This window comes from Mauremys reevesii, linkage group 12 (assembly GCF_016161935.1).
Source record: "Mauremys reevesii isolate NIE-2019 linkage group 12, ASM1616193v1, whole genome shotgun sequence".
NCBI lineage: Eukaryota > Metazoa > Chordata > Testudines > Geoemydidae > Mauremys > Mauremys reevesii.
In genome coordinates, this window is record NC_052634.1 from 1,258,313 (window position 1) to 1,280,403 (window position 22,091).

A 22,091-nucleotide genomic window follows, 5' to 3' on the forward strand; every position below is an offset into this window, starting at 1 on the left:
GGAGCAAGGATTCCGCCTTTAAAGAACCCAGTGTATGGTGGCCCGTGCCAGAAGTAAATAAATAGCTAGTTATAATGCTGAGTTGTGATGTGGTGGGACAGGGCTCTGGGTCCATTTCCCAATCTCCTGGCCTGCTGGCTGATTACAGAATGAGAAAACGCACCAGAAAGTTCAGCATGAGCTGGAGATGGCGGCTCTTCTCCCTCTAGTGGTAGAATTTGTGACTAACAGAGCAGCAGCTCCTGGCCAGGAGCAGAAAAGCAACAAACTTGGGCCCTGATCATGCATAGGATAGGGGTGTAGATAGGGTGACCAGGCAACAAATGTCAAAAATCAGGATAGGAGGTGGGGGGTAATAGGAGCCTATATAAGAAAAAGACCCCGAAATCGGGACATCTGGTCACCCTAAGTGTAGCTACTTTTTTGATTTGGGGGCTAGAGTTAAACAATTCATATACCAATAGCTCCTGAATAGCGCTGCAATGAGCAGCTTTGTACCAGATTACATCTGTTCATTTTGAACAAAGTGAGATAAAGGAACTTCTGTTCCAAACACAGTGTTTCCCTGAGTTACTAATGCAATCCCGAAATCCATTCTGGTTTTTAGCCCCCTCAAGTCCCTGTTGTCTATGCACATGATTCAGCTGGATCCTCTAGTGACAGCCCTGTGGCGCCTGGGGCAGGGCAGGGGAAGGGGATAAGCACCCCATCTTGGGTTGCCAACCCTCCAGGATTGTCCAGGAGCCTCCAGGAGTTAAAGATTAATCTTTGATTAAAGATTATGTCTGGTGATGAAATCTCCAGGAATACGTCCAGCCAAACTTGGCAACCCTAATCAGATCAGACCCTCAGTGACTCCTCGCTCCAGCTGCCAATAACCCTGCCCATGGAAGCAGGGTGTCTCCCCACCCAAAGAAGTGAGACTGGAGAACAGCATTGAGCCAGCTACGAGTGAAATGTCCTGGCTGATGCTTTAAATGCAGCTTCCCCAAAGTGCATCCATTTATCTGGTGCTGATAAAATGATCACACACAGGGGGAGGAGAGCGCTGCATCCAGTTGTCCCTAGGGCAGGGTTCAGGGGCTCAGCCTCAGGAAGGGGGAATTCCACTGGGTTAATTAACATGCAGCAGTTGTTTTATTAACTGTAAAGAGGCTCCTCTTCCATAGGCGACAGCTCTGGCTTTGGTCCCTGTGACAGTCTAGGACTCAGGAGTGTCAAGGCTGGAATTGCCAATCTACTCCAAAGAGGGACTTGTTTGACTGTTTTGCTCATTGTCTCACTTTCACGCAAGCGGCTCGGTGTGGGATTTCAGAGCAAGCCTGTATTTTCATTTGGTATTTATACTTCTCTTGCAAACCTGAATTGATATTTGCCCATTTCCAGTAACATTCATACAGGGCCAAACAGCAAATGGAAGGGGGTGTTGGGATAAACCCCTTCTCCTGTAGAATCTGCCACAGTCTGTAAAATCTTGTCCAAAGACCCCCCCACGTTAAAGAGCCTGGAAGCTGGTTTATGATCTGCCTGGGAGGGACAGAGCCAAGCGAACAAAGCCAGCACTGGAAGCTGAGGTTTTGGGGAAGCTGAGATGTCTATTGTCATCCCCTCCACCATGCTGCTGTGCAGGGTGGACGGCTTGAATTGTCTTTTGAAAAAAATCCCCATAGGTGGAAGCTGCATTTTAATGGCTATACTGGGTTTTATCATCTGTGTAAGAGCCACACAATTCCACCAGGGGGGGCGCCTACCTCTTCAACATCCTCTCCTCTCCCCTGCAGCCTGCTAGGGCCCTGGGAACTCACTCTCTTTCCAAATTTGGACATCCCCCCCCACTTCCCTCCCCGGAGCCGAGTTCTCCTCCTCCAAGGGCGGGGGAGAGGCCAATCCTCAGGGTATGTGACACTACAACAGCAGAGCCAGAGTGTAGATGCTTCCTACAGCGAAGGAAGGGTTTCTCCGTCACTCTAGTAAATCCACTGTAGCTGGGTCGACTGAAGAATTCTTTCCTTGACTGAGCTGTGACTACGCTGGGGGGAGGTTGAAATTGGTCACAGCTCTGAGCGATGTAGCTAGGCTGACCTAAGCTGTAGGTAGGGTGACCAGATGTCCCGGTTTTATAGGGACAGTCCCGATATTTGGGGCTTTTTCTTATATAGGCTCCTATTACCCCCCACCCCCTGTCACGATTTTTCACACTTGCTGTCCGGTCACCCTAGTTGTAGGTGAAGCCCAGGCCTTCTACGCTGACCTTGTCACCCTGACATTTCCCCTCCTTGCTAACACTGGTGCAGCTACACCTTTGGGGGCGTTACTGAGAGCAAGGAGCCGACATCTTTATGTGTCGCCAGGACCTGCTCCGAACAGAGTTACACGGTACAGGGTTCAAACATTAGCGCTCTCTCTGGCTGCCCCTGGTGGCGCTGCGTGGGTGCTGTGAGGGTGCAAGGAGATGGTATGGAAAAGGCTAGTGTAGACACACCTCTAATGGCCACGGAAGCCAGACCAGGGGATGTATCATAGCATCAGGGGCACAGAGACCAGTTCACAATCTCCTCTCGCAGCCCGTTCCCGTATCTGGCTTTGCTCCTCCTCCCAGCAGATATGCCCAGGCTCCAGCCCCAGCTGGCTGGGGAAATCCAGCTCAGATTCTTCTTTTTTCCTGGAAATTCATTATTTAAAGGCTTCAGGTAACTATGACTATATTGGACTTGCACTACATGTAATGAGATGCTATTTGTAGCTAGTGGAAATTTTATTTATGTCATCTTCTTTCGAAAGAGCACTCAGGGCTTCTCTTTAACCAGCGGTGCCTGGGGCATGGTCCTGATCAGACATGCCGAGCCAGCGAAGGGTTAGACAGGAGACATTGCAGATTAAGAACTGACTCTTCCCATAAGCTTCCAGCCATTGGCCCAGGGTGGCTGTCTGTGATACTAGCACTGTGAATTGCCTGTATTGCGAGTACAGACAGGTGAGATAAACTCCTGGCTTTCAGCCCCTCTGGACACTGCGCAGGCCAGGGGCGGCTCTATGTTTTTTGCTGCCCCAAGCACAGCAGTCAGGTGGCCTTCGGCAGTGCGCCTGCGGGTGGTCCGCGGTCACGTGGATTCAGCGGTGTTTCTGTGGGTGATCTGCCAGTCCCGCGGCTTTGGCGTACTGGCTGCCGAATTGCCGCCGAAACCGCGGGACTGGCGGACCTCCTGCAGGCATGCCACCAAAGGTTGCCTGACTGCCACCCTCACGGCGACTGGCAGGCTGCCCCCCGTGGCTTCCGCCCCCTGTGGCTTCCGCCCCAGGCACACACTTGCTGCGCTGGTGCCTGGAGCCGCCCCTGGTGCAGGCTGTTGGAGATTAATAAAAGTACTGCAAGAGTCAGAGTTTAAGGCCAGAAGGAACCACCAGATCATCTAGTCACCTCCAGTACGTGACAGGCCACCAGCACCACCCAGCACCCGCACAGGCCCTGAAGGGGTTAATGTGGGCCTGAGAGGCCAATTAACGTACCTGGTTGGAGAGAGCAGTTAATTGATGCTGAAGCCAGCTGGGGAGGGGCTGGGTCATAGTCATTATAAAGCCAGGAAGTTTGCAGTAGGAAGGAGCTGTATGATGAGGCTGCTGCATCAAACATCAGCCGAAGACAAAGACCGGGGTTGCAGTCACTCTGCGGGGAACAGAAGAGGTGGAAGCAGCCTAGGGAGGTACCAAGGAGTCAGGAGGAGACTTTAACTGCCAGCTATAGGGTCCCTGGGATGGACCCCAGCGTAGAGGGAGGGCCTGAGCTCCCCTGCCAGCCTCTGAGGCATGTGGGGTGAAACCCCTGGTGGTAAGGGGTGTGAGACCCATGAGACAGAGGCAGGACTTGCTGTAAGATCATTGGACTAGCGCTTGCTTGGCCTCTTTGTTAGACTGAAGTGTGATCTACAAAGGGCCACGTTGTGGGAAGAGAGGCCACCGCAATGATGGAGTGACGGTCAGCAGGGGGTGCCATACAGCGAGGCAGCTGCTATGCCACTCCTGGCCCCAAGGAGACGCTCTGGTGGTGAGTGAGCACCTTTACGCCCACACCCCTCCACTGACGAGCCCCCAACTCGTAGCAGCAATTCTTACAGATACGCCCCAAGTGCCTGACCTTGTGCTTTGTACTGCTGGATTGCATCCATTTCTGCCCCCCGCAGGCCCTCCAGACTTCCCACTGCAATATGCTCATCCTCCTCGGATCCTCCCACCCTGGTATGATCAGCAGACTTTGTTAGCACGTGCCCACTTCTTGGGCTGAGGCCATGAATGCAAATATTGAATCAGCTGGGTCCCAACACCGTTCCTTGAGGAACTGCCCCAGTAACCCCCTCCAGTCTGATCATTCACCTTTCAGCACACCCCACTGCCCTCGTCCCCTTTATGGTTCTTGTACTGATGGTCTCTGACAGACGGGGTGGGCTGGGGGGGTGTGAGTGTCAGGTGATGGGGTCAAAGGCTGGCAGTGAGAGGACACGCTACTGTCAGTCATTAGGCCCAGATTGTCAAAGGTCACTGATCCTGGGAGCCCAGTTTGAGGCCTCCTTGGGCTCGTCTGTCAGAGGTGCTGCACACCCACGGCTCCCATTAATCTCAGCTGGAGCTGTGGGTGCTCAGCACCTGACGGGTGGCACCCCAGACCAGGGTCTGCTTTGGAACTGGAAAGAGCTATATGGATGCTATCTATTAAGGGATAGAGAGCCCTGTTGGACTCTGGGGCGGGAAGCAACTCACAGTAGAACGAGGAAGAGAACCCCAGAGTCCTGCTTTACAATTCCCTGCTTTCATCACAAGACCCTGCTCCCGTTTGAAAATGATTCATGTGGCTGATCCCATGTGGAGTTCCTCCGACCTGCGCTTGCTAAGTGAGCAAAGAGACACACCCTAGCACTGGAAATGTATGGCTGAGTCCCAGCCGCCTCTCAGGAAATACAGGAAGAGCAGGCCTTGACTTTCACGTCTGCAGAAAAGGTTAATTAATGTTGGGGCTTTTGTGCTTCTCCCTCAAAGTGTGAATGAAACACTTAAGGGCTGGCCAACAAGGGCTGCTGCCCAGGAACAGAAGCTGAGAGGGGGTGAGGAGTGGGTTAATCATCTGCCATTGTCCAGCCTTCTCTGAAGGCTCTTTGTTGGGTTTGAAATTCAGTCTCTTGACTAGTCATTTTTTTTGTCTCATAATCTGCCTTGCACTCTATCTGTGGGACATGCCCTGCCTGCTGGAGACCTGCCTGGACACAGTTCCAGGATTTCCCTACTCTGTTTTAAAGGACCTTTAATGTCTCAGTCAAAGGCTATGGAGTCCAGTTGCTTCAAGGAGCAGGGAACCAGGAATGAGGATTCCTGGGCTCTGTTCCCAGCCATGGGAGGGCAGCAGGGCTGACTTTTTTGAGCAGGAGTTATCTGCATGGACATTAAAGATTCCACTGGGCAGTATTCATAAGAAGAGAAGGGGTCTTGCACCAGGATCCTAGGTCAAAACATCCCATCCTTCCCACTACTGTGTTCCTAGCTGCTACACCACACCCTAGAGGTGGCTGCATTTCTGTGGTGCTGTCTTTATAGGGTTTGTAAAGTGCTTGGATGTAAGGTGCTATAGAAATATGACCCACCACTGATAATCAAGGCGCTAGTATGTTTTTCTTTCTCTAGAAAGAAAAAGCTATATTTCCAGGGGCATGGTGCAAAAGCATCAATTCCCAAAGGGAGCGTGGCCTCTAAGAGACGTTGTCACGGATTATCTCATGCTGTCCACACCGTGGTTCTGTTCCTGCCCTGCCCAGTGCTCCCCTGTGAACCCAAACATCTACACTGAACCACTACCCTGGGATCCCCATGGGTCAGCACCCCCCAAAACGGGAAGCCAGAGTGTCTGTGGAATAGGAGCAGACTAGCTGCCTCTGCCTGGCAAAAGTGAAGGGTTAAAAACAGATGCCTGTTGCCAAACTGCTGCAAGTTCAGGCCTGAGTTCAAGCCACATTCCTCCTCACAGTAATTCTAGACCAACCTGCAGAGGTATCAGGAGCCTAGGTGCTGGGGGTTCTGCAGAACAAACACGAATGATAACGACTGGCCCCCTCTGGCACGTCCTGTCCCATGAGGTGTCCCTGCAATAATCAGCTCACCCACTAGGCTGGTCACTCCAGGTTGGGGCAGGGCAGCAGATGTGTTCAGTTCCCCTGCTGCTGCCTAGCTGTGAATTGATGACTTGGGTCTGCAAGAACAAACTTGCATGCACATGGGTAAAGCTAGGCCTCTTCCTATGCCCTGGCACACACTTCCTCACACCGGGGAGGGCTATGCAACACCTATCAAATTTCCTCCTCTGGCACAACACCCTGGGCACAGCATGGGGGCTGCTGAGGAGAGCCATACGTGTACCTGAGACAGACACAGACCTGGAAGGGCTCCTTGGGACTGCACATCAAACAGCAGGTGGGGGCACAGCCTGCCCTCTCTGACCCAGTAGCGAGCAGAGCATGTTTAGGGTCATAAATAACCCTTGGCACTAATATAGCATCTTTCCTCCAGGGATCTCCAGGCATTTCACAAATAGTAATCAACTCCCACAATCCCCAGAGGCAAGTCAACATGATCTCCCACTGGAGAGGGGAAACTGAGGCACAGAGGAGGGGAGTGGCTTCCCTAGGTCATACCCTCAGCTGCAGTGCAGGAAATAGGACCCAGGAGTTTTAGTGCCTGGACCCTTGCTCTAAGCAGTAGATGTGCTCTCCATAGTGCATTGGAGCTAGGGAAAGGGTTTCCCTGTTGCCGGTTGTCATCTTTCCTGCCCTGTTTCTGCTCATGCTCATTTTCATTTCACCTTCTCCAAGGCCTTGCAGAAACTTTCCCCCAGCTTTGCAGCTCATTATAAAATCACTACTCTGTATTTCACTTGAGTTCTCTTGAAAATGACTCCCTTTCCACTTCCTACGGCAAACAGGAGCCAAGCCATTTTCATGGACCCTTTGCCTTCCAGCTTGCTTCTGCCCAAAACACTCCTGTGTGCTCTGTCCCAGGACATAACTCGTAGCTGTTGTGTGTGTGATGCAGCTATTCAGCCACACACCACCTTCAGCACATTTTCTGACAGTGACCTAAACTGAGTGTTTGCACTGCAGCAAGGATGGTGGCAGGAAACAAATGTCCCACCATGCAAACAAACAAAAAACCACCAATAAATGTGGTTTGTAGAAGTGAGAGAAAGGGAGAGAATATTCTCAGAATAGCAGCTGAGGGAAGTCTGGTGACATGCTGTGCAGAGTGGACTGGACAGGGACGGGGCTCTTTGAACTAGAGATGTGCTCTGCTTTTGGACTGAGGACCTCTAGACCAGCTATGCTGTTGCTCTGCAGAGAGCAGCTGGGCACACGATGCTGGGATTCTCCCTTTGGTTCCAGATGTTCAGTTTCACAAAAGGTTCAGTCATTTCCAGCAAGGATGCTTGGGGATGGTGATGGAGAGGTGTCCCCAAGAGAACCTCTTGATGAGGTTGTGGTTCCTACTATGGAAAAATCTGAGAGCCCCTGCTCCAGCCCTCTCATTATCAGCCTGCCTAGTCTCCTGTCTCTTGCCTCTAGTTCTGTCCTTTTGGGGAATGAGTATGTTATGGCACAGGCACCAGGCGGGCAAGGTTTCCCTCCTGCTGCCTCTGGCAATGTGCCAGAGCACTGAGCTAAAGGGGCTCCCCCCTGGAGCGAGAGGGGAGTTTGGTCTCACGGTCCATTCAGTCCTGTGCCTGTCAGCAAGTCAGTGCCAGTCGTGACTGAGATTTCCGCCTGCTGTATGCAGGATTGGGCACTGGGAACTGGGCTGAGACATCCAATTGACTTCACACGGGCTGTAGAACATCAGACAGTAACAACTTCTGGTCCCAACCGCTGTGAGTTGGAAAGTGATTTACATTCCTCTAATACTGACAAGGGGGGAATTAGTGTTTGTGTCTGTCACGCTTCCTTGAGATGTTGCTGGGAAAAAAATCTCTTCCTGTTACCTTGTGGTGTTTGTTGAGTGCCAGGGAAGGATGCCAGAGCCCTGTCCGTGCAAGCCCTGGGCTGGGGTGGTTTGGAAAATGGTGTAATCTCTGGTTTAATGAGAACACTTTTGGCTAAGGCTCTCAAAGCCCTTTACAAACATTAACGAACTCAGCTTCACAGCCCCTAGTACAAAAGTTTGAGAACCAGAGGCCTGGCGGGATGGGTACACACAGACCCGTTTTGTAGAGGGAGCAAAAGGAACAGTGCCAGGTCTTGCAGGGCTCTGTATTGCTGCCGTGGAGACTGCACCCTGTACATTGATTCTGCTTTGCCAGGGACGCGCTCTCCTGCTCTAAGCTGTATGTAAATATCCTGGGGCAGACTTTCTTCTAGGAGCAATCTGCCTAAAAAAACAAAACAAACAAAACAACAACCAAAAAAAAAAAAAGAGGGCTGGTTCCCAGTGGGAGGAGGAGGGAAGCTGGGCGGAGTGATGATTGCTACACAGAGGGGAAAGGAAAATCCGCCTGGTTTGTGCACAGAGGTGTGGTGGCTCCACTTTTAGTTCCCAGGCTGGGGCCACTCTGGGAGTGACTCAGGCAGGAGCAGCACCCCGTGTTGAGAGCCTGCCCTGGCAGGGAGGGACGGGCAGGACAAGGAGTTCTCGCTAGTGGCGTGTCTGGCTGTAGAACTCCTGGGAGCTCCCTTCTCCCCCAGTTCCTTTATCTCCCTGCTCAGTCTCTGGACTATGGACTTGCCTCCCCCTGTGCATGGCCCCAGCTGGATGGGGGCTGTGCTCTTCCTTGGAGGACAGCTCCTAGGTAAGGAATTATGCGGGCATTTTCCCCTTGGCCTCAGCTGCCTCCTTTGCTTTACCCTCCTGTTCTTCCGGTTCCCTCCCTCCTAAAGTCAGGGCCTGTAGAATTCTGGCATTTCTTCCCGTGGCTGAGTGTCTTTTGGGGCTGATTTTGCTGAGAGCTACATGGGGTGACTGTGCTTATGGACACAGGTCCTGGACAAACAGGTTCAGGTGTGTTCCAGCTAGAGACGGAGGCCTGAGCATTCTGAGATCGGGTTACACGCTCTTTCCTCTCCTCTGGCCTCTCAGTCCCTGCCCCAGCCAGGACAGAGGACTTGACTCTTTGAATTGCCCTGCTGCTTTCACCACTTTTGTTAAAAAGAGGATTATTAAAGAGACAGGTCAGGTTTCAGATCCACTGCAGCAATGTAAATCTGGAATAGATACCTCGACTTCAGTGGAATTTTACAGGGTTTACATTCGCATAAGAGATCCAGAATTTGGTCCATACACCCCGTGTGGTCTTACATTGCTTCTGTCACTTCACTTCCAGCACTCGTGCATGCACACAGGCTTTTCTGTGATCTGTTGTGAAAAACATTTACACTTATTACAGCCCAAGTTTGCACTAAGGTGTTTTTTCGAAATGGTGGTTTTCACTTTGATGCGAAAACTGATCTTTGCCAAAAAGAGATTTTCAAATGCAAAACCATGAACAAATCTTTGAGGTGTTCCTTCTTTTGAATGAGGTCCTGGTTTCAAGAAGATGAACATCGCTGTGAAATGGCATGGGATTTTTTAGGCAGTTGAGTGAGGAGGCTGCCAAGAGCACAGATTCCAGGGTTTTGAATTACATGCTGGATATTTCAGAGCCCCACCAGATTGTGCCGAATACGGTAGCGTAGAGGGTAACAGGAAACAAGCCCATAAGGCAAGGTGAGTCTGGGTGACCAGCTGCAGGTAAAGGCCGTTGCTGTGTGAAGCCCGCTGAGTTGTGCTGCATGGGCATTCCGGGTGCGTAACGCCGCTTTCCCTCAGCTCTAGTCTCACCCATCTCTGGGCGTTTTCCCATGCTGCCCCCTTTGCGGGGAGGAGTGTCTGTTCCTCCTCACAAGCCACTGTCTGCCCTCACTCAAACCCTCTTCTTCCAAGGTGCCCATAACAAGAGTGTATCACTGTTACGTAAAGATGTAAAGCAAACTCAACCCCCCCGAACCCCGGACTTCTGGATTCCCCAGTCTGTCACAGCATTGCCAACCACATGCATGTCAGGCCTCGGGGAGAAGATCAGAAGTTTGGGGTGCTTTTACCTGCCTTCTGGTGCTGGGGCAGAAGGGATGGTGTTTGTCAGGCTTCTCTCTGAAACCACAAGGGCTGGAAACTTTTCTTGTCAATGAAAGCCGAGATTTTCAGGTAATAACCTGATTCCAGCAGTTGGGCCTTTTCCAGAAAAAACCCCCCACCTATAATGAGCCTTGAAATAACATTTCAAGAGTTGGCAGCACCGTGTCCTGCCTGCTCAGGGTCTGTCCTTTGTGTTCTCCGGGGCAGGGACTGACTTTCTTTGTACCCTGTGCAGGGCAGAGCATAGTGTTGGCACTACATGAATTTAAGACGGGAGTAACAATGGCCCCACAGTTCTCTCACATTTCCCCCAATGCTGTGTGTGCTGTGTGCCCAAGCGATGGGATAAATCGGAGGCGGGGGTTGATGTCAGCCTTAACTCGGAGTTTCCTGATTGGTTTCATTGGTGTCACCCTGCTGTCAGGGAGGTGTATTTAGGGAAGGGGTCTATTACAGGAGTAGGTTCACGGCCTGCAATATGCAGGAGGTGTCTGAGTGACCAGTCACTAAAGTCCTCTCTCCATGGGCCAAAAATGGTGTTTTTTTGCTTTTTCAATTGTTGAGTTAGCTCAATAGGTTTAGCTAACTCAAGTGCAATCTCCCTTAACACCTCTATTGACATAGCTTAACCCTTTTAGCTTTGATTCTAGCAACTAGCTTGATTAGATTCTGATATCACACTGGTGTAAATTAGAAGTAATGTCACTTGGGCCTGGTCTGCGCTTAAGGGTTAGGTCAGCATAGCTCCAGTGCTCCAGGCTATGGAAAAATTCACATACCTGAGCACTGTGCAATACAGACCTAACCCCGGTGTAGATGTGGCTAGGTCATGAATGGTGTGGAGAAAGTGAATAGGAAAGTGTTCTTTACCCCTTCACATAACACAAGAACAAGCGGTCATGCTATGAAATGAATAGGCAGCAGGCTGAAAACAAACATAAGGAAGTACTAATTCACACAATGTACAGTCAACCTGTGGAACTCCTTGCTGTGGGATGTTGTGAAGGCCAAAAATATAACTGAGTTCAAAAAAGAATTACATAATATCAATGAGGATCATTTTATCAATGGCTACTAGCCAAGATGGTAAGGGTCACAGCCCCACATTCCAGGTGTCCCTAAACCTCTGACTGCTAGAAGCTGGGACTACACAACAGGGGTTGGATCACTCAATAATTGCTCTGGTCTGTTCATTCCCTTTGAAGCACCTGACACTGGCCACTGTTGGAAGACCAGATAGTAGGTTAAATGGACCATTGGTTGGATCCAATATGGCCATTCTTATGTTCTTAGGTAAGCGGAAGAATTCTTCTGTTGACTTAGCTGAATGATGGAAAACCCTCCTGTCATTGTAGGAGGTGCCTCCTACCACGTCGCTGCGGTGCTGTAGCTGTGGGGCGGTAGTTCATGTAGTGTAGACATAGTGAGGCTGTGTCTACACCACAAACATTACAGTGGCACAGCTGCTGTAGTGCGGACAGTTGCTACAGCAACAGAAGGGGTTTTCTGTCACTGTACTGACGCCATCCCCTTGAGATGCAGTTGCAAGATCAATGGAACAATTCTTCTGTAGACCTTCTTTTAAAATGTCTGTCATGGAGTTGCAGTGCTGTATATTGCTGCTCTGCAAACAGATGCTGTGCACACACACAAGTCTCTCTGACTTTAGGCACTGCTGGGCAAGCATTGTTGTCTATAAATGTGGAAAAAGGGACCATTTCCAGTGCTCTCAACTACAGCAGCCCATGCCTCTTCAGTACAAAGCACTGGGGACCCAAAGCCATGTCTGGATCAAGCTCTCCTGCATTCCCGTACAGAAGTGCCGCCAAGCCCTACCCAAGGACAGAGGGAACAAGTCCACCCTGAAGTCATCCTTGTGCAGTGTTTGTGTATCAGCTGATTAAGTCTGTGAAACACTTTGGGATCCTTCAGGTTCCATACACACAAGATCATTGTCAATTAAATCTATCCCTTGGTGTAATTTATTAACAGGAGCTGATAGGGCAGGCACTAGCCCAGATTGAGTGGATAGGGCTTCTGGTTTTTGGTTTTAACTGATAAACTTTGATAAAAGACCCCTGACACACACACAATGAAACTGGTGTTTATTCACAAACATGGAAACACACTGGAAATGGTTACCTGTATCTAGGGGCAGTTACTTGTATCTACTTGTATTACTTGTTACTTGTATTAATGGGCAGCAGGTTTAAAACAAATAAAAGGAATTTCTTCTTCACGCAGCGCACAGTCAACCTGTGGAACTCCTCGCCTGAGGAGATTGTGAAGGCTAGCACTGTAATAGGGTTTAAAAGACAACTAGATAAATTCATGGTGGCTAAGTCCATAAATGGCTATTAGCCAGGATGGGTAAGGAATGGTGTCCCTAGCCTTTGCTTGTCAGAGGATGGAGATGGATGGCAGGAGAGAGATCACTTGATCATTACCTGTTAGGTTCACTCCCTCTGGGGCACCTGGCATTGGCCACGGTCGGTACACAGGATACTGGGCAGGATCAGGGCCGGTGCTACCATTAAGGCGAACTAGGCGGTTGCCGAGGGTGCCAAGATTTGGGGGCGCCAAAAAGCGGTGCCCCCAATTTTTTTTACAGCGGTTCCTCCCCAAGCGCGTGTTCGCTGCTCCACTTCTCCTGCCTCCCAGGCAGGGGCGGCTCTAGACCCCAGCGCGCCAAGCAGGCGCTTGGGGCGGCCGTTTCCCGGGGGGGTGGCATTTGGCTCCGGTTGAGCTCCCGCCGGCATGCCTGCGGCAGGTCCACCGGAGCCCGGAACGAGCATGACTGCGGCAGGTCCCGTCTTCCCGCGGCTCCGGTTGAGCTCCCGCAGGCATGACTGCGGCAGGTCCGCTGGTCCCGGGCTCCGGTGGACCTGCCGCAGGCATGCCGGCAGGAGCTCAACCGGAGCCGCGGGAAGAGGGGACCCGCCGCGGGACCGGGGAAGGGCGGCGCAGCGCTCCGCGCTGCTTGGGGCAGCCTACTGTCTAGAGCCGCCCCTGCTCCCAGGCTTGCAGCACCAATCAGCTGTTTGGCGCCGCAAGCCCGGGAGGGAAGGAGAATTAGATCGGGGCGGCGTGCTCGGGGAGGACGTGGAGCAGAGGTGAGCTGGGGTCGGGAGGTGCTGCACGGCTCCCGGGGGCGGGGGGGAGCTTCTGCGGGGGTGGAGGAGGAGGAGGGGGCGGTGGGACGCAAGGCGGAAGTTTTGCCTAGGGAGCGAAACTTCCTTGCACCGGCCCTGGGCAGGATGGACCTTTGGTCTGACCCAGTACGGCCGTTCTTATGTGAGGGCTCGTCTACACAGTAGGGTAGTGCGCTCTACACAGGTGTGCTTTCTAAAGAACATTAATGTGTTGCACATCATTAAACCCTGCCGGGGCACACTAAAGGTTTCCTAGTGTGCTTTAATGTAATGCTGTTTAACTGTATTAAATTAAAGTGCACTAGGGAACATTACAAAGGTTACTGGTTATAGTATATACACACTAAGAGAAACCCCTCCCCCCAATTTTTGGACATCTACATAAAACTCAAATTGTTAAAATACGCCCCCCCCCATGAAAATTAATAAGCCCCCCAAAACAGAAGCCCTAAGTGTGGACCAGAAAGGGTGAGGCGCTATCTTCTAGACTGTACCTGCTTTTTAAAATTTCCATCCCCTGTTTTCCCTGCAGCACTCTGGCCTGTGGCAGCTGTGGAAGTTCACACTTCCAGGGACGTAGAGGCTCTGAATGGGACCAATGTGCGCTTAAAATGCACCTTTTCCAGCTCCAGCCCTGTTAGCCAGCGTTTGGCGGTGACCTGGAACTTCCGGCCCCAGGGAATGAACTCTCCCGAGTCTGTAAGTGGGACCTTTATGCTCCAGTTGAGCGATAAGGTATTGCTCATACAAGCCTCTCCCCATGCATAGAATCTGCTGCAGTGGGAGTGTAACAAACAATAGAGGGTGTGAGTGTGGGTGGGGACTACAGATTAGCAGAGGCATGTGGGGTAGGTGACTCTGACTACTCCCCTCTGCAGTGAATGTTGGTTTCAGGTCCTATCTTTGCTGGCCATCGAACCTGGCTGGCGGAACCATTTCTAGGTCGCTCCGGCGTGTATGGTTAAACGCCGGGGGCAAGTGCAGCTGCACCTGCTCACATCACAGCCTGCTTTGGTCCTGTGTCCCTGCCGAAGTCACAGGTCTGGCTTGTGACTTTGCCTGGCCCACAGTGGGAGGGGAAGTACGTCAGCAAGGGCCATGGTTCAATGCACGTAACACTGCTTCAGCACTGGTGTCAGGAGAGGGCCAGCCTGAACCTGGTGTGCCCCAGGAGGGATCCCCCCCAGGGGTCAGACGGTCTCTGAGCTCTGCTGGGAGCGGCTGACGCAGCACAGCTCCTGCCCGCCTGAGCCATGCACCTTCTCCAGCCTATGCTACCTTGGGGCCTTGCTGGCTCCCTACAGGCTCCTGGTGGATGTGAAGTTGCAGCTGCTTTCAGAGGTGAGAAAATGGGGTCAGGGTGCAGGGCACCTGCAGCCACGGTGAAGGAGATATCAACAGGGGAGGGAGAATTTAAGGGGGACGTATCCCCTCAGTCCCATCCCACCAGCAGGGCCGGCTCCAGGGTTTTTGCCGCCCCAAGCATCCCCTCCCATGCAAAAAAAAAAAGCCGCGATCTGCGGGAGCTCTACTGCCGCCGCTTCAGTCTTTGACGGCGGGTTCTTCGCTCCAAGAGGGAGTAAGGGACTTGCTGCCGAAGAGCCGGACGTGCCACCCCTTCCCCGTGGCCGCCCCAAGCACCTGCTTGCTGGGCTGGTGCCTGGAGCCGGCCCAGCCCACCATGCTTGTCTAGGCTTCTTTGCATGGCTGCTTTCCATCCATGCAGCCTCTCTTGCCCCCCAGCCTGAGATGAGACACCAGGATCACTGTCCTGCCTGTATTATAAATGCTTTGAGCACTTGCAGAATGGGCTTGAGCACAATTCCAGACAGGCAGGTTCCTCCTCCACAGGGCAGGCGCAGCCTCACGCTGCACAGTAATGATGAAGCTTCCTCTCACTCTGACCCTCTAGGTGCTCTACTACTATGAGGAGCCCTATCCCCCAACCAGTGGGCGGTTTAAAGAGCGAGTCACCTGGGATGGGAACATTGACCGGAACGATGCTTCCATCGTCGTCTGGAACTTGAATCCCACTGACAATGGGACGTTCACTTGCCAGGTGAAGAACCCGCCAGATGTTGATGGCACGATTGGCGAAATCCAACTCCGTGTTGTGCAGCAAGGTACGTGGCCTGGGGCACTGTCGTGGTCAATATGAAGGTAGCTGTACAGGGAACTGGCACAAGGGGATGATCTCCCCCCATGTGTGGGGGAATGCACGAAGGGAAAGGGATTACCAAGGGGAGGTATCAGGAAAGCAAATTAATGCAATAAGGGATGTGGGTGAGGGAGTTCCCGACTCCCAGCCCTCTGCTAAGTCCCCTCCCAACCAAGCCCCCCTCTCTTTCACCTGTTTCTCTTCTGTGCAGTGCATTTCTCGGAAATCCACATCCTGGCTCTGGTCATAGGGTCTGCCTGTGCTCTGATGATCATTGTGGTGATAATGGTAGTTGTCTGGCGACACTATCGGAACAGACGAGGGCAAGAGAAGAGCACTGAGATGGTGGAGACAGAACTGTAAGGACAGGGGCTTCTGGGAAACCTCAAAATGTCTTCATAGGGGTCTGGCTTTGTTGATAGTCACACCAGGGAGCTCACAGAGTAAACGAGCTCCTCTTACCCCTGGAGGGGGTCCATCAAGTCAGGATAGAAGCCAACTGTGGCGGTGTCTGTGTGGGGGAAGCTTGCTCTGCGTGTTCTAAGGGTAAGCACAGCAGTGGAGTGCTGGCTGATGCAGAGGATATGTCCTGTGTGATTAGGAGAAACACTAGCTTCTGTTTGCTAAACCAAGGGGTACATCAAATACTCATTACTTTCTGATCAAGTGTAACTACAGCTCTGAATGAATGTAACTAGCTTCTTTGCTAGAAGGGAGCAGGAAAGCTTTACAGCCACTTAGAACTGAACAGCTACAGGTTGGTAGGAAGGGTCAGTTTCAGAATGCTGTGAAAATGAGCCGGTGGCCACAGCATTTGCTTGTCTCATGGCTATCAAGCTATTCTGTAGTTAAAGGTTTCAGGGCTTGCCTACACTCGAAACTCCAAAGCGCTGCCGCGGGAGCGCTCCCGCGGCAGCGCTTTGAAGTGCGAGTGTGGTCGAGGCGCCAGTGCTGAGAGAGAGCTCTCCCAGCGCTGCAGGTATTCCACCTCCCCGTGGGGATTAGCTTACAGCGCTGGGGCAGTGTTTACACTGGTGCTTTACAGCGCTGTAACTGGCTGCGCTCAGGGGGGTGTTGTTTCACCCCCCTGAGTGAAGAAGTTGCAGCCCTGTAAAGCACCAGTGTAGCCAAGGCCTCAGAGTGGGAGCCGTGTTCGTCTGTATCAGCAAAAACAACAAGGAGTCCTTTTCATGGGCTATAAAATATATTCTGCTTACTGTATTTTTCACTCCATGCATCTGAAGAAGTGGGTTTTAGCCCACGAAAGCTTATGCCCAAATACATTTGTTAGTCTCTAAGGTGCCATAAGGATTCCTCGTTGTTTCTGTAGTTAAAGGCATTGCAGCTGGGTGATGTGTTGGGGTTAAGTGAGCAGTTTGCAGGGGGACCAGAGTGAAGGCTGAATGCAGAACAGACAATGTTACAGGTAATGGCATTAAAAGACTTGATCACAATGGAGCCATTATCCAAAAGGTTTAGATGGTGAAAGTGAGGCAGTGATTGGTACTGTGTCTAACCAGTTGTGATTGAGCTACTGTGCAATTTACAGGAACATACAGCTATGCTGTAGCCTAAACACATGTAACCAACTAATGTAATGAACTTGCCATGCAAATAAAGGAGCCTACAGGAAACCATGTCTTCTAGTGTATAGAGTTAATGTATCCTGTGCACTCCCCGGCTGGCTAGCCAGCTGGGCACCTGGGCAGATGCATTGGGAAAAAATTTGGGGCACCAGTGGAGATTAGTGCGGTTTTGTATCTCCAGGGGTTGTTGACTGCATCCCCGCTATTCACCTCCATCCCTCTGGACCTTTGGGTGGGTCATGTACTGCTACGACTGGTATTTTCTTTTCCAGCCAAACACAAGCTGGTGTTTAGCAGAGTGCAAATGGGTCAAAGATACATCAAGGGGGCTGCTGTGCTGACAGTGGGACTGAGGGATGAGTGTCACCTATTCAGGGATATTGCTGGGGAAGGGGTCACAGCCAATTAAAATCCAAATTATAGATTCTCCCTTCTGCCCTAGTGCAGACCCCAGGAGGTGTTTGTGGACCTTCCGCTTAACAGGCTTATGGACAGGGAGTCTAGTTTTCAGTGATAAAAACCCCAGAATTATCCTATTTAAAAAAAATATAAAAATCCGTACTTTTCTGTGCTTACAATGAAACGCCCTGGGCAGCGGGGCTCCTGCTGTCACTTCACTAAAATTTAATTAATAGTTTTTATTTTTTTTTAAATGTAAAAACTAGAGATTGTTTTAAAAACAAACAAACCAAACTTCATGTTTTTCCAAGGCAAATGGATTTCTAGAATCCCTGCTTATTGCCTCCTTGTGACTCAGAACCCAGGGCAGCTGGGCAGGGGGTCTGATGGCTGCTTTTGGCTTTTCTAGAACAGAAAAGGAGAAGCTGAAGAGTACAGAAGAGAAGGTAGCTGTCCCGTTAGAAGACTAAGGCTCTCTGACTAAAGAGCACATACAGTGCAGGTAAGTGCTTTCCAACAGCTTTCTGACCCGCTGCAGGTTTTGAAGAGGGCTTTTTACGTGGCTGTTCCATGGCCTGTGTGAAATGAGTGGGTAAGTCTCAGGTAAGTTCCTAGCGGACAGGTCATGGTATCCACATTACAAAAACTGCTACTGCCGTAGTCACCGTTAGTACTGACTGGCTTCCTCGTTGGCAGCCTCAGAGACAGAACAAGGACGGAATGGGCCATGGAGTCAACTTTCCTCTCAACCCTACAGGAGGCTTCTCCAGGTCAGGGTTGATGCTCATTGGTAAGGAAGCTTGAACAGTTGCTACCCAGTATGTAGCTGTTTTGTGGATAAATAAGAGTGCCATTTTCATCTATGCTTTTAGATTCACTTTGTCTTCCTTGTTTTAAGGCCACTCCAGGAAGAACATTCCTGCTGCTACTAATAGGCTCTGCTGGTGCAGTCATACATCATTTTACCTTCCCACTTCTTGATATTGTCATCTGCCTTCACTATTTTAAGGCCCAAGAATGTTGTAGTAATATGTTGTCTTTTTTCCTTCCCGTAGCTTCTCCCCTGCAGAAGTTTCAGAAGCAGGTGGCTAATCTTGTGATTTCAGACGTTAGAACAAAGCTGAATTACAGATGTCTGATGCTGCAACTGTGGTATCCCTGTTCACCTTAACATTTGTGCCACGGCAAGATGGTGGGATTAAAATAAGTGTGAGATCTTATTTCCTGCCATTGAAACAATGCAGGGGAAACTTGGCCTATCAACAAGACCTGTCTTTGGTCTTCAATCCAGATGTAGCCATTTGGAGAAATGTACGTCCTTTGCAGAATTTCATTTGATTCACTCTGTTGAAGAAGAAAAATCCCAAGAGGACTATAAGAAATTCAAAGATTCAGGAACAGATTTTTCAAAATTCTCATCTTGGCCTGTGGAAGAACTTTGGAAAAAATGCCTTTAATTTTTTTGAACTGTTTTTTTTACCGTTTTTCCTTCCCTCCTTTACAAAACAACCTGCTCGCCTGCCACCATATTTGTAGAAAAGAAAAGGGGGGGGGGGGAAGAATGATAGTCGCTCTAAATGAAAATGGGCAATGGTTAACCCATTCCTATTGCAAACTGTCTGTGCTTGCAACACTCTTATTGGTTCTTGCTTTAATTCTTAAATTTGGTTTGCACTATTTTTCCTCTCTCAAAGAAGCTCTTTAAATCTTTCTAAAAAGAAGAATGATAAGACGGTTTGATCACAGGGACAGCTTATTGCAAGAACGGGGTTTTGATCCCATTGTTACGCGAAGTGGAAAGTGTCACAGTTTTGGACTGTGTGGCCGTTTCTTTGGCTGGAATTGTATTTAGAAGTGGATGCATTTTTCAGTTTGACTTTTGTTTGACATTTTAGGTGACTTAGTGTGTCTGAAAGTGACAGACTGAGAACCCTGCCTATTATCAGCTGCAGTGTGGGCAGATTCTATGGTGGTCTCTGCCCATTCCTATTCTATTGATGTACCAAAATCCTGACTTCCCTTTACTGATTCAGACGTGGTCGTCCCCCCCCCCACTGATTTCTATTGATTCATCTCAGTCCTGACATTCAGCACCCCTTGTTGTTTCCCAGGACCTAGGCACAGTTTGCAGATGCCCCTCAACTTTGGCTTGCAACAGTCACTTCTGTTCCAGCCTAGAGTTTCTCCTAAATAAACACTACCAGCTGTGCCTAATCACAGTACAGTTTTATTTCATATCAAAGTTCGATGGCTTGGTTCCATTGTGTCAAGATTCTGGGAGGTCCAAAGCAGCACTGATACCTCTCAGTGATGCAAGTAGCTCCCTTTTAGATATGCAAATTGCTGCACAAGGAATTTGTCTCAATGCTATTTACTGCTCCAGGTTACTAGTAGCACATCTTCTTATTAAATATGTGGTGAGCACATCAGATTCAGTGCTGCTGCAAATCTCAGTTTAAAATAAAGAACACAAATCAATACCTCACAGCTGTTTCTGTATTTAACTGGCAATAACTCAAAATATGACCTTGTTTGTTTAACAAGTATTTTTGTTTTTATGGCCCTGCCTGTGAAATGCTTACTATATTATCTCAGTTCATTTGTTTTCTTTTCTTATCATGGATATCATAAATAAATTTGTTTTGTGGACATTCAGAAGCTATGACAGTATAACTACTACAATGTAAGCCTAGGGAAACTGCAAACCAGCCTGTCCTCAACACAGTTGTTCTGGTTTTTGACACAATGGAATAGGTGCCCTCATATCATGACAATAAGTAATTATTTGGATAAAAGAGGAGTTTAACATGCACCCCTAAGTGACTGAATGATAACATTTTGTTGCAATATAAATATGTTTGAGTGCAGCACAATGCTGTAGCACTGGAATGCGTATAAGGAGCAGCAACTAATGCAGAAATGAATTGCCAACAGCTTCTTCCTGCTGTAGCTGCTGTTCTTCTCTCAGATCTTATACCCTTTCAGGTGCAGACACATATGCCCTCATTGAACAACCCTAAATTGGAACTGAGATCCACATACAATTCCAGCAGGATTCCAAGGAGGAACATTCCAAAGCGGTCCTGCAAAGCTCCCACTGACTTCAATGAAAGAAGGATTGGAGCAGTTGGGGAAGGAGCATATTTGTACAGTGTCCAGTCTCACTTCAAACTAAACACAAAGCATTGGACACAAGACCTTAATATAGGTAAACCCAGCTTATCCAAACTCTCCAAATTTCACTTGACCCAAAATTTGTTTCTGTCCTCCAAGGCCCCAAATCATATAGAGGGTCTAGTGCAAGTCACAGCTATGGAGTCTGTACTGTTACTATTTTGAATCTTCAAATGAACTGGCTGCAGATTAAATTGAATTATCAGACACTGCTGTGCTGTGGAAACCCACATCCTATAGTTCAACATACCATCCGTATTCAGCTACCCATTTTAGTAGCAATTTTTAGAGCAGTATTCCTTCATTCTGTGTTTTATAGTTTCTCTACTTCCTCTTCTGCAAACATAATTGTCTAATTCTGCATGTCAATTTCAAGGCCCTGATCCTGCCAGCTGTTCTCTTGGGCAGACCCCTTCAATAGAGAGGAGACCCATTTACTTCAACAGGGTCCTGGTTGGGTGCAGGAGTCTGCTCACATGGAACAACTTGTAGGATCAAGACTCATGGGAAGTATCTAGATGATGTGCATGAGCATTTTTATACTAGTCAAACAGCTGCTTAGTTATAGACAAGTTTGATATTTTAATTTTTTTTGCTGTAAAACTTGTTTCAGCACAGACAAACTACAGTAAGTAAGGGGCTGTGTCCCATCTGTGCAGACAGGTATTCTTTTGTACTGTAACTTATTTTAAATGAGCTTTTCAAGTCATTGTATGTAAATAAACCATTTTTAGTATTAAAGCATGTCCTACTTGCCTGTTGTTTTTTAATTGAAAAACTAGACGATTTACTGCACAAGTTCATTATGGCAAGAAAACGATGGATGTCACAATACATAGTGGAGAGACAAGGTGGCTAAGATAAATATATTTTATTGGACCGACTTCTGTTGGTGAGAGACAAGAGTCCAATAAAAGATTACCTCACCCACCTTGTCTCTAATATCTTGGGACCAGCATGCTACAATTACACTGCATAGTGCATATGTTTAGTATGAACTTTCCACAATGCCAGAAGAAAGTGTTTTTTTACAAGACTCTACCATAGATAGACCTTGAATTGAATGATTTTCTTTGGGAGACTGGACTAGTTAACCGTGCAGAGCACTGACATGCAGGAGTCCCTGGGTTGCTTGCTTGTAGGAGGCAGAAATGCATTAATTTCCTTTGGAAGGGAGCACTTTGCTTTGCTCAGTAATGATCCCTTTCGTAAGTGGTGATTGTGATAGGCACCTGGGGCCACCATACCAGACTGGGCTGTTCCTGTATAGTAATTTTCCAGAGCTCAGTTGAAAGTTGATGGCCAAGGGCATCTCTCAGCGACTTCCTGTGTCTATTACCATGTGCTGACTTGCACAGTGCCTCCTATATCAGGACCAGCTTCTTATCCACTAAGTAACCTTCCTCAGACCCCTTTGTATAATACACTTACTTTGCAGGGCCTTCCTGCTGATATCCAGTCCTGACAGAGTGCACTCATTAGGTCTTC

General features: G+C 49.5%; 1 protein-coding gene across 3 annotated transcripts; it reads left to right on the forward strand.

Annotated features, from left to right (window-relative positions):
- The first annotated feature begins 3,640 nt into the window (after positions 1-3,640).
- MPZL2 (myelin protein zero like 2) lies at positions 3,641-21,349 on the forward strand. Of its 3 annotated transcripts, none has more exons than XM_039496051.1 (6): positions 3,641-4,233; positions 13,819-13,985; positions 15,199-15,409; positions 15,656-15,803; positions 17,839-17,931; positions 18,485-21,349. In XM_039496051.1, exons 1-5 carry the CDS (start codon positions 4,203-4,205, stop codon positions 17,897-17,899), a joined length of 618 nt encoding a protein of 205 aa, XP_039351985.1. In that variant the 5' UTR covers positions 3,641-4,202; the 3' UTR covers positions 17,900-17,931; positions 18,485-21,349. The 3 variants fall into 3 exon arrangements, with proteins under 3 accessions (XP_039351985.1, XP_039351983.1, XP_039351982.1); XM_039496049.1 differs by having other exon boundaries at positions 3,641-4,042; XM_039496048.1 differs by lacking the exon at positions 3,641-4,233 and adding an exon at positions 8,535-8,812.
- Positions 21,350-22,091: the final 742 nt, after the last annotated feature.